The following is a 12,628-nucleotide window of genomic DNA, read 5'->3' on the forward strand; positions in this document are numbered from 1 at the left end:
GACTTACACAATGCACAGATTGAAACAAATTATTTAGATATGTCCATAAAAAGGACCATAAAGATTGATTTGACATTTATGAAGTCCTTGTTGGCATTTGAAACAGTAAAAAGTGAGTTATACACGTAGCTCAGTGACAATGTGCTCACTTGAGGTTCGATGGGTTGCAGGCTAGGGTCTCCACAAGTACTCGGGCTCGGGCCGAGTCTAGCAAGACTCTAGATACGATAATGTAGCGCTGACATCGACACGATCTTCTGTTCTGTAACTGAGACGTAGACGAAAGTTTCTGTTACAATACCAAACTAGCAAGACTCGAGTCCGTTCACAGGACTCGAGTACCCGTACAAGGAAGAACACTCTCAATAAATTTTAATTATATTTTTAAACGTCATTTTGCCTTATGCTTGGTGCCGGTTACATTATAGGGCTATGATACATGGATGGAAAACAAAAGTCGAATGAATGGAATTCAATAGTTTATTATTCAATGACATGATTTGGCATCCATATACAGTGCTGGAATTAAGATGCATAGTGCTATCTTACTTTATTCCTTTGTGTCATTATCATCTAGTTTAAGTGGCAGGTACTCGGATCTGGGTAGAGTTTGACCCTTGAGTACTCGAGTCCAATATTTTGGACTCGTAGAGGCCCTATTGCAGGCTTAACTTCACTCTATGGTCTGAGTATTTCCCAAGACCCAACCAGTTCCACATGACTGATACATGAAAGGCCATGGTATGTAATGTCCTGCCCAAGGAAAGTGCATATAAAATATCCCTTGCTGTGTTATTAGTAAGAATAGCCTATGTGTTGGCAGTGGGTTTCTTCTCTTTCTCTCTGTCAACCAAATATGTAACTGGCAGTTCTACATCTTAGTCAACAACATTTTGGGTCTCTCCTGAGAAGAAAAACCTTTGGATTTTTTCATGAAGAAGATTTCAGATCTGACAACCTTATATATCATGAAATTAAGTACAATCTAAAATTAACATTAGAATACATGAAATTACGTAGCATCATTTAATATGTATTCATCCCCAAAACTGTCTACTAGCCTGGGATACAAGGGATGAGCATTACACCATTAGTTTCTGTCTGATTATTATACTCTACACTTCAGGAATATTATGTGATGACAGTTAATTACTTCATTTTCATTTCATTTCAACTTTATTTTCGTGCTTATATCTAATTAAGGTTCAAGCACGCTGTCCTTTGCAATCACACCTCAGCTATCTGGGTTGTTTGTCCAAGACAGTGGGTTAGTTGTTAGTTGGTTAGTGGTTAGTGAGAGAGAGAAGAGGGTGTAGTGGTCTTACACCTACCAACTGAGCCCTTAAGAACTCAAGCTGGGTTGAAGACCGTATTGGATTGCGAACCCTGTACCTACCAGCCTGTAGTCCGATGGCTTAACTACTGCGCCACCGAGGCCGGTAATGAACCTTAGTCTTCATCATGAGCAAAATCAAGGCAAGCTGAGGATCACTCTCCTCAACTGATTCCAGGTGAGCAACAAGAGAAATTATACATACACATCAAAGTGTCAAAATTGCAGTGAAAACTGACACTGTTCTACAAGCAGAAAATGGCATCAAGTCAACACAGAAAAAGAAAAGTAGTGCGGTCATCAAGTGATTATCGAAAGAGAATAAAGGCAGACCCGGAAAGATATCGAAAACACTTGGAATAAGGAAACAACAGGGTAACGCTATTCTTAGCCAACCTGACACCAGAAAAGAAAATGCAGTACCAGATAGTGATTAATGAGCGCATGAGAAGGTGGAGGGCAAACAAAGAGGAAACTACAGCTGAAGTTGATATCATTTTCAAGTCTGGCTCAAAATGGAAAGGATGTTAGCAGTGATGGAGATGACCAACCTTCAACATCAAACCCTGATCCTGAACAGCCATGTACTTTACTTTCATACCTAGATCCTCAGTGTGCCCCTTCAACATCAACCCTCGATTCTGAAGAACCTATCTTTTCATGTGTAGAATCAGTCCCTGCAATTGCTTACAAGAAGGAAGGAAGGAAGGAAATATTTTATTTAACGACACATTAAACACATTTTATTTACGGTTATATGGCGTCAGACATGTGGTTAAGGACCACACAGATATTAAGCGAGGAAACCTTCTGTCGCCACTTTATGAGCTACTCTTTTCGATTAGCAGCAAGTGATTTTTTATATGCACCATCTCATAGACAGGGTAGTACATACCACAACCTTTATATGCCACAAGAAGAACACGCTCAATAAAGGTGTCTGGCGAAAGAAAAAAGCAATGCCAGCTGATCGAGGGAAATTTGTGTTTGGAACCATGGTGGACCATGTGACTTCTTCACCGAAAGTCTAGAAAGAGGATAAATTTTCTTGATGCTAACTCAGGGAAGCCGTCCTTCCACTCAGGAAGAAAACAAACAAGAGGGACGTCAGTGCTAAGAAAACAGTGGCGCTCATGCGGATTATGAAGAAAAAATACTCATACTCAGAAAACTAAATTTTAAGACTTAATTAGAAACTACTCAAGAAGGCACAAAAAGTCAACAGTTTGGATGACTTAAACGTCCGGAAAAAGGAAAAATGTACTGCCATCACAGACTATCCAAAAAGTGTAGCAATTTTACAGGAGGAACGACATTTCTCGGACTCAGCCAGATGTGCGAAGTGCAAAGAAAGCATCTAAGTAATGATGAGTACCAGTATCCAGTGGTGAGGAGAGTAACCCGGTAATGGACATGTCGACTACGAAATTTTTCAGGTAAAAAAATCCATTTTCAGCCATTTCAAAGACAAAATTCAGACAGCTGACACTGGAGGACATCTTAACTTCAACACACACCAGAAAACAGAACTGCCTCTGCGAGTATTGTGCAAATGTCGACCTGAAACTAGAGGGTATTGGGCGTTTTGCTGCATCTTAGCGTCTACAAGATCTGATGTATAAGGATAGATATGACCTGTCCAGGTCAACTCTGTGACCAAGGGGGGAAGGGGGATGGTAAGTACAACATGACATGCCTCAAAAGGAGATGTACAGTCTGTGGGATATCTGCCATTTAAATAAAACTGCGTCCTCTGCTGGACTCACATTGAACACCAAATGGGGTTTTTTAAGTGGGAGAACATTGCCTATGTTCACAAAGGTGTCAGTAAGAAGAAGATGGCTAGGCATGTCGGAACTGGTAGAAGAGGTAGCCAGTATCTCGAAACACCTCTTTAATGCCAGATGGCAAGGAAGACAATATGACGCAGTCTCCAGCAATGTACCAGCAAGCTGGGTCATCATCTGCCAGGATTTTGCTGAAAAATATTCTTGACAAGGTACTAAGACGAGGCTCTGGGAGTGCATTTGGGACATGATTTGGTTGATCTTCATGCTAATGTTGCTCATGCATGTGCCCTGATGACTAATTATTCATTAATTTTTGTAAGCAATGACCTGAAGCATTGCCATGATGCTAAGCATGCTTTCAACTTTGCGACAATGGATTTCTGGTTCAACTTGGCATCATCATGACAAAAGTTATCCATTTTTCCGATGGAGCACCTACACAGTACAAAAACAAGTCTGTCTTCTGAAACCTTGGATATGGTTTTCAAGAATTTTGGAGTTCATTGTGAACAACATTTTTTTTGTCACACGGCATGGCAAAGGACCATGCGACCGCGAGTTTAGTACCCTAAAAAAGGCCATTAACCAGCGAGTCAGGGAAAGCAGAGCAGAAATAGGTACCAGGGTTTCTGCCAGAGGGTAAAAACGGAACTCAAAACTTTTAGTATATGTTATTTTATAAGTTAACCTTTTGACAAAATTCTCCTTTTTTAAAAGTTTATGAAAATTATGGGCTACTAGTTTTACTTAGGGCTACCAGATTTCATAACCTGGAAGCCCGGTAGGCTACCACTGAAAAAAGTTAAGGTCAAGGCCTGGAAGCCTTTACTACAGACAAGACTGCAGCACTGACTGAGGGTTTCTGCCAGAGGGGAAAACGGGTATGGCGCCATACCCAGATTTTGGGGCAGATTAATTTTTGTTTTGTTAACTTTTTGACAAAATTAATTACTCTTATCATTACTGTATGATTTTCTTAACCCTAACCCTAAACTTAACCAATTTTCTTTCTGAGGGAGCCCCCCTCCCCTATACCCTCCGTTGACTGTGGTTGCATTCAATTCCATAGCGCCATACCCAAAAATTTCTTTCTAGCACAAACACTGACTGTCTAAGGATGATTAAACCATACATGTACGTCATCAGCAACAGAGAAAGGAGCCGTTTCTGTTGTGTCTGCACAGAGAAGGCAGCTGCTGATATGCAGATATTACCGGGGAATGGAATGTTGCTAGTTTGCTCAAATGTAGCAAGGTACTGTATGTATAATTTTATGCTGTGTGCAATTTACTTCAAACGTGTAATACTATATTCCAATTAGTAAGGACAACAAAAATTTGTAGGTTTTTATACTGCTCGATTCAGGGATGTAACCTTTTTCACCTGTTGTTGGATGTACATGTACTATTTTTATTTAAATGGAGCTGCTTGTTCTTAATTAAGTACATTTTGAGACACAAGTTTTTAATATCTACTAACAGTGTTTCTGTTTCCTCAGGTTGACCAGGCGCAATTCATAGGTTTTTAAAATCAAGTTACTAAATACAGTGAAACCTCTCAAAACCAGACCCTCTGTAAACTGGAATTACCCTCAGAACCGGACATTTTTCATAGTCCTTTTTTAAAAATCAGGTACAGAAATTAACCTCTTTAAACTGGATACCTTTTAAAACCTGTCTTTTTATTTGGTACCGAGGGTGTCTGTTTTAGAGGGGTTTCACTGTATTCTATTTTTTGTTTTCCAGCAGGATCCCGATGCAAATACATGTCTGGCTACACATCCTGTTGCTGAACCAGTTCCTGTCACTCCTGCAGATGAACTCTGTCAAAACGATGACCCTCCTGCTGACAACTCTGGCAAAGAGAATGGCAACCCACTTGATGACAATCCTAGAGACATCCCCCCCCCCCCCCCCCCACACACACACACACCACTTGTGATTGATGTGAGTACCTCTGCAATCAACAAACCAGCACAGTAAAATGTTCAAATCTTTGTAATAAATCCACTGGTTTTATAAGCAACAAAATACATGAAAATTATTTTTAAAAATTCCTTGCTTTGACTTTTTATAATTTGACATGTAGCTTATTCTTGGTTTTGTTTGCTACTGTTTCCTTGGTTGAGTTTACTGTGCTTCATTCTCTGTTGTCTGTTGTTGAAATAACAAGGGAAATGCTTCTTGTTTCAGATCCTTCCCACTGGGAGAGCATAGGATTCAACAGAAACAGCAAGAAGAATCCACTGCTGTTTTTAATAGAACTGTAAGTTATTTAAATATTATGGGCTGAATTTACAAAGCCTGTTTTTAACTTGCACATGTGTAACTATATTCATTTACAATTTGGTTAAACATGTGCATTTAACAAAAACAAGTCTTTGTAACTTCAGCCCAGTTTTAAACTAAAAAGGAAGTTTTAAGATATTAAACTTTATGCAAGTAAATTATTGCAAGCTTAGTCAAGTCCAGTTCTGCATGTCCTGTCCTGTTCTGAATAGAGATGAGAATTTTTTCTGATAAATAGCTGCCATTTTGTGTGTGTGTGCTCCAATTCTAGAAATTCCAAGACATTGATTGATCTCTTTTCATTTCACGTTCTTCAAATTGACAGAGATGAAGTCAGAGTCCAGTTTTTGAAGAAGAGGGGCAACTATTACAGCTTTCCCGAACTTGATGATGTGTCCTGGGTTCTGTCGAAAGATGTTCAAGCACTGAAGCCACCAACAATTAATGCCTACAGCCAATATTTCTTTCAGTGACTGATTGTTATCTGATTAATTCAAAAGAAGTCAAATTAAAAAAAAAACTGAAGAATTTTTCACATTTTGTTGTCATATTTCTGGATTATGTTGTTAATTTTGACTGATGGATGATTTTGGTGTCTGCTAACATACGACATAGTTTTTCTTTGCATCTCTTTCTGATTCAGAAACAAAAATTGACATGGGAAAAGAAGACGCCATTTGTTAATACTGCTTTCTCAAGAAAAAGTTAAACTCAGCATACATTGTAATTTCAGTGTCCACAAGTATATCAGCTTACTACCAAGTCAAATGTGATTTTTTTTTAACCTCTCGATTACACTGAAATGAGATACCACAACACACCCATTTACATCTCATTAAATCAATTAATTCATTGTATTATTTGATCAAAATGTCATGGTGTAACTTACATCGCCAACTGCAATTGCTTGTTTTGACACCCCCCCCCCCCCCCCCCCCCACTATGGTCAGGTCAACAAGAAAACAACAACTTTTGCTCCAGTATTAGTTAAAAACAAGTCTGATCTAATATTTCAACTAGTTTTTATTTTACTAATTTTAAGCACTTTCTATTTTTAATGCCTTTGTCCTCATTCTTTGGCTCGGTATTGTGTCGCTCCACGCTGTAATTTTTTATTACAAGGGGATCAATCTGCAGCTTTTAGAAAACTTTCAAGGTGAGTGTAGAGGGGAGACAGAGTCATGACTCGCCTTTTCTGGCAAAGACTGTTCAGGGCTTTAGATCGCATTAATTTAGGCACAACGGAAACTTTTGTCTTTTCCGAGCGCAGGCAGGTTGTTTTAGTTCAATACTGCCATTAACAGCTTCTGGAAAGTTGTCAATATTCAGAAATGTATTTCAAGTTATTTAAATAATGTAATTAAGCTTAATATTTTAGTGGTTTTTGTGGTGAAATATTTTGAGGTCAGTATGTTTGTACTTAATGTGGGCTTATGTATTTTGGGCATATTTATCGCTTCGACTTTAATGTAATCTAAAACCCTGCTGTTAGATACTGAACAAGAGACCTTTTATCAATTTTGTCACTTGGTAGATAATTCATTAATATGTAATGACCAATGTTAATTGTTTATTTAAAGGTCTACATTTATCAAAAACGTAATTGACTATTGTTTGGTATCTACGTATACATGTACCTTTTACAATATATATATGAAGTATCAATAAAATAATTTATTTAAATTTACCTTTTTTTAATATATTCACAATAAAAAGTCATGTTTTCCCCCCCAACAAGCCAAAAAGCCTCTAAACTCCAAGAGTCAAGTCACGTGACCCCGTGACCTGCTAACCGGCATAACATGAATGTGTGATTCGCAGCCTTTCGGTCATTTTACATGGAAATGGAACATGTGTATTTTTAAAACATGAAAATGTTACTCTATTGAACTGAATTGTATGTTTGGAATATTATTTTGAAGATATCTTTCAAATGTGAAACATGGTGAACCACTGTTTGGTGTATGGATGTACAAAAGCTGCAGTTAAAGGCAAAAGAAGTTTGCATATTTTTCCGAAAGACAAACCGACATTGTTTGCACGGAAGCAGTTCTTAAACCGAACACGTGCGTATTGGAAAGGTTCGTCAAGATGGGATTCGATTTGCAGTGACTACTTCACACCTGGGGATTACAACAATTATCCAAGATGGTCGATGGGAATGGCACCAAAACTTTTGTTAAAGAACTTGTCTGTTCCAAGTCTGTATCCCCCCCCCCCCCCCCCCCCCCCCCCCGTTCAGCCTATTTGCAGCCAGGAGTCTGAACGTCGCCCGGAGACAAAAACAAAACCTTAATGTTAATGCCGAGGTGTACATTGTTCATATTTGGCACAAAGATACACCTCAACACGATGCATTTATATATGTTAAAAAAATAAATGTAGGACAAATATTTTTTAGACGTCCGGGCTCTGTGCTGCAAATAGACTGATCGCATTTGGCTCGACGGATCATTGTCGATGTACTACGGTTCAAACTGATAGGGAAGTACCCCTAACAGATTTTCTCATTCTTCCTCACCAATCGAGGTAGCATTAGAATAAATAGACAAATGTGACGAGTCCGAAATGTCCAAACTAATGTCCGATAAGAATGAGCTATTTTCCGAAGAATTATTACATGCTGTCGCCATGCTAACCTACTAATGAATGAGTGGAATTCACCTGATGCTACATCACAGGTCAAATGCAGGTAAAATCCACTGGATCAGTGTTTTTTCCCACGAGCGTTTTACAAAAAGTCGCTTTATTAATAATTGGGGTGGTATTTTTGTTTTTTATGGTTAATAATGTAATCTTTATGTATTTTTTTTATATACTGTGTATTAATAATGTGCCATGATTGTGGACCTTTAAAAAATTTTAAATTTAATACGAAATGAACAAAAGTACCGGTGACATGATACGCCCATTAAGAGTTTGATGGAAAACCACAGACATTAATGATAATGTTGCAGGTATAATTCAATTCTAATTATGTGAAATGTTTGCAATGATATGGATGAAGTGCAGTAGACCATGAAAAGTAGGCCACAGTGGCCTAGTAATAGTATGCAACACACCACCATCTCAAGTTGTTCCTACATGTGAGGTTTATGGTCCTGTATGCAAGATATGGTCCGGACAAGAAAAAGTTAATAGACAGATGTACGGACTGACGGACAACGCCATACCACAATATGATCCATCATAGACAGGCATATAAAAATCTCTCTCTATTAGTGTGTGAAGACTGCTCCAAAGAATCATAGACTTACTAAGTTTCAAAAATATTTGATTAAAACTCTAGTAGAAGGTAGACTTTTAAATTTTCAAAGTTGATTTCTACTGAAATTTTTTAATTTAAAAAGAATTCCCCAATTCAAAATTTCCAAATTATCTCTCAAATAATGTGAATACTACCCCTGAAAATATTTATACTAAGCAGACCTTGCCTTTTAAGGTGGGCGGGTGCGATCGCGCTCGTACAGCGCATGTAATTTCAATCTGGCAAGTGTGAAAAATAACGCATGTTACACTTAACAAACAGTGCACGTAAAATAATGTTGTATATTGATTGCCGCTATTTACCTTATGTAGCTGATAGAAAGATTTGTTTCATAATACCAGAAATTTCTTTTTATGAGAACGATAGCGTCCATGTAAGATTTTACTACATGACAGGTTTAATAGACATCTTCGAAGACGTACCAATCCGATCAAAACTTCTTTGCCTATTTAATTTATTATTAATTAGAAACAATCCACTTTTGTAAGGTAATAGATCACAACGTCTGATAAGGATAACTTATTTATACTGTTCATATCTAGTTATGACTAAAAGAGAAAAGGGATTGAATTACAAATAGTGGCTTCAGTAGCCTACACAAATGAACTCGTTACGGAAGTCGGTAAAATTGTCTCGATTAGTTCATAACTGTTAGCCTACTAAGCTTACGTGGCAATCGTGTAATTTTACACTTTCTTTAAAAAAAACAAATTAAAAAGAAGAGAAAGGAAATATAGATGAAATAATAAAAAGAAGGAAAAGAAATAATAATAATGTAGGAATAAGCCTAGGTATTGTTTTTATGTCTATTATTTTTCTTTTTTATCTTTAAAAAAATAATCAAATAAAACTATATTTGTATTTCAGCCAGAGGTTAATGAATGTGCATAAGATATTTATATATGTATATATGTACACACTATAGTAACAGTAATCAATGATCATCGCAGACTATTTAAGTTTTGTTTCGTTTGTTAGAAAGTCACAGACCATGTGACTGGAACATGATTTGATGCGCAGTACTCTGTGGCATATTGACCAATCAGAGCTATCGGGGTCAGATTATTTTTACTCTTGGAATTCTGCACACACACGCTGGTCTACTTGACAACTTATTATGCATTGATGATGGTGTTTAAAATTATGGGGTTTTTTATTATCTTTATTATGGCATCCAACGTATGGAATAAAAGCCTTTGTAATGATAGATTTTGTCAAGAGTTTGTTGGGGGGTTTTCATCAACAAAATTGGGGCCGTTCTAGATCAATGATATAACACTGTCAGAGCCGTTCGTAATTTGTAGCAGTTGGTCAAATGACGTGTTACAAAATGTTGAGTAATTGTAGACCTATGTTTCACTAGTTATTTAAAAAGAAAATGTTTTAATAATATGAATCGGTGGTGCACACCTGAGATGCTTGGGTCGTAGTTCATGAACCACCTCCTCGGAACCAGTGGGTTTTCCCCATCCCAACTATCCTAATTATGTTCTTTGCACATAATAATGAAATTCAAGACAAGTTGATTCCTATATACGTTTAGCTGCACGTTCATCAAAGCATCTAACACTGAAAAGGTATATATATATATATAATTGATTGCAGTAAATTATCTGAATAGCACATATTGTAATTTAAAAAAGTAAATTGTCTGCATCAGTGTGTACATGTCATAATTATGTTTCTATAGTATTCAGGAGCGGATTATGGGGGGTTGCCAGTTGCACGACACACACCCCTCGGCTAAAAAGAAAAAGAAAACAACCACGTAGATCTAAATTGATGTCCACATAAAATTTATAATTTCAAATTATAAAAATTTACATACTGTTTCGGAAACCTAAAGCATAATCCGCCCCTGGTACAACGTTTAATAAATTATAACTCTGTTCCTGAAAGGGAAAGGAAGTCAGACTAAACTAATAAATCAAACAACATAAAATTAGAAGGAAATATTATTGGTTTATTGCATTTACATGTACTAATTACTTCATAAATTAATAATGCTTGGTTTTCACTCGCCTTAGCATTTTGATGAGTGTGATTTTTCACTCGCCTAAGCGTTTTGAGGTGTGCGATTTTTCACTCGCCTTTGTTTTTCAAAAGTCAAGGACTGACTAAGTTTCAGAACTACCCAATCAAAGGAGATGACTTTTAAATTTTCAATTTTCAATTTCTACTTAAAATTCAATCAAAATTACCCAATTCAAATGTCTAAAATACCTGTCTATTAGTTTGTGAATGCATGACTTAGCCCCTCCCCCAACATTTTTTTTAAAATAAAATAAAATAAAAAATTTCAAACCCACCTGTCCTTCCACGGTAGGCCTCCAGATCACACACATACACAAACAAAACACACCTCTGACTGCCTGACCCTAAATGTATCCTTAACCCTAAACTTCAATCCAGCCCTAACCCTAAAGTTTAAAGTGATGATGTAGGGGCAGCCCAATTTTACCTTCTATTCATATTCTCACATATCCAGATGTAAATAAAACAGGGCTAGAGAACGAGAGAGAGAGAGAGAGAGAGAGAGAGAGAGAGAGAGAGAGAGAGAGAGAGAGAGAGAGAGAGAACCAGACAGACAGACAGACAAAGAGAAAGAGAGGGGAGAGAGTGGGGAGAGAGAGGGGAGAGAGAGGGGAAGACTCCGAAGAGGGGGAAGAGAGGAGGGAGAGGGAGATTTAGAACAAAACAAAACACACAAAATAAAATAAAATCTACCAGTATACATGATCCTGCATATGCTTATAGTTAGGTTACTAGGGTACTTCCACAGCATACATTGCATTGTCATAATTTAACTTTAATAAAATTAATGTTTTCGAACATGTACTTAAGCGAACCCTTACTGGGCCTCTTTTGGGTGAAAGGGCAGATGCATGGCCAGCGGGCAATATTTTTATGTCCTTTTCTAAACAGTATCAAACTTGAAATGCATGACATATTCTCACCAATTCTACGTCGATCACGTCTCCCAGATGCACTGTCTGTTGGATTGTCTTGGGTGGATTCTCAGTCAAGTAGATCCACTCATCTCCAAGAACAACATACTTGAATGCTTTCTTCTCTTTCTCCGAAAAAATTATGCACGACTCGTACGCACGTATCCGTTCGTACGTTTCCTCCGAAAGAAATCGCTTTAAATAACTTTCCAACTTGGAGTTCTTTTTGACAAGTAAATCTGAAATTCCCCGCGCCATTCATACTGTTTGCCTGTTGCACAAGATACATTTGAGTACGCACATCGTTCCTTTCATCTCTCGCGAGCTTCCATTTGTAAACACACACGGTAGCTACCGTCGATCTGCTGGGAGTGTGTATTGTTAGGATTCGTGTATTAACCGGATTTGGAGCAAATTGAAATGGGCATGTTTGTAGGGGTGTTTGTAGGGGTGAGTGGAGTGGAAGAGCTGCCGTCATAGCAACAAATAATAAAAAAAACAAAAACAAGACAATCATTTAATATATATATATATAATACCAAACGATCTTGCCTGTCATACCATTTTTATTAAATTAGTGAAGTATCGGTATCTGACGAGCGAAAGCGAGTCAGATACAATACTGTTCACCAGTTTCATAAAAATAGTATGACAGGCAAGCTAGTTTAGTATTTTATTTATTACAAACCACCTGCAAACAAGCCACAACGCAGAAGTAAGCAAATGTCGAGACCTAGGGCGGGGCGTAGCCCAGTGGTAAAGCATTCGCTTGATGTGCGGTCGGTCTAGGATCGATCTCCGTTAGTGGACCCGTTGGGCTATTTCTTGTTCCAGCCAGTGCTTCACAACTGGTGTAACAAAGGCCGTGGTATGTACTATTCTGTCTATGGGATGGTGCATATAAAAGAACCCTTGCTGCTAATCGAAAAGACTAGCCCATGAAGTGGCGACAGCGGGTTTCCTCTCTCAATATCTGTGTGGTCCTTAACCATATGTCTGAC

At 37.7% G+C, this 12,628-nt stretch overlaps 1 protein-coding gene across 1 annotated transcript in view; it reads right to left on the minus strand.

Annotated features, from left to right (window-relative positions):
• LOC121392383 (uncharacterized protein C12orf56-like) overlaps nucleotides 1-11,898 on the minus strand; it is a 57,222-nt gene extending 45,324 nt beyond the window's left edge. The window contains exon 1 of the mRNA XM_041523618.1: nucleotides 11,637-11,898. Coding sequence (XP_041379552.1) covers nucleotides 11,637-11,885 — 249 coding nt within the window. The 5' untranslated portion in view covers nucleotides 11,886-11,898. The remainder of the gene's footprint in view (nucleotides 1-11,636) is intronic.
• Between the last annotated feature and the right edge of the window lie 730 nt (nucleotides 11,899-12,628).

This window comes from Gigantopelta aegis, chromosome 3 (genome assembly GCF_016097555.1).
Source record: "Gigantopelta aegis isolate Gae_Host chromosome 3, Gae_host_genome, whole genome shotgun sequence".
Taxonomy (NCBI): Eukaryota; Metazoa; Mollusca; class Gastropoda; order Neomphalida; family Peltospiridae; genus Gigantopelta; species Gigantopelta aegis.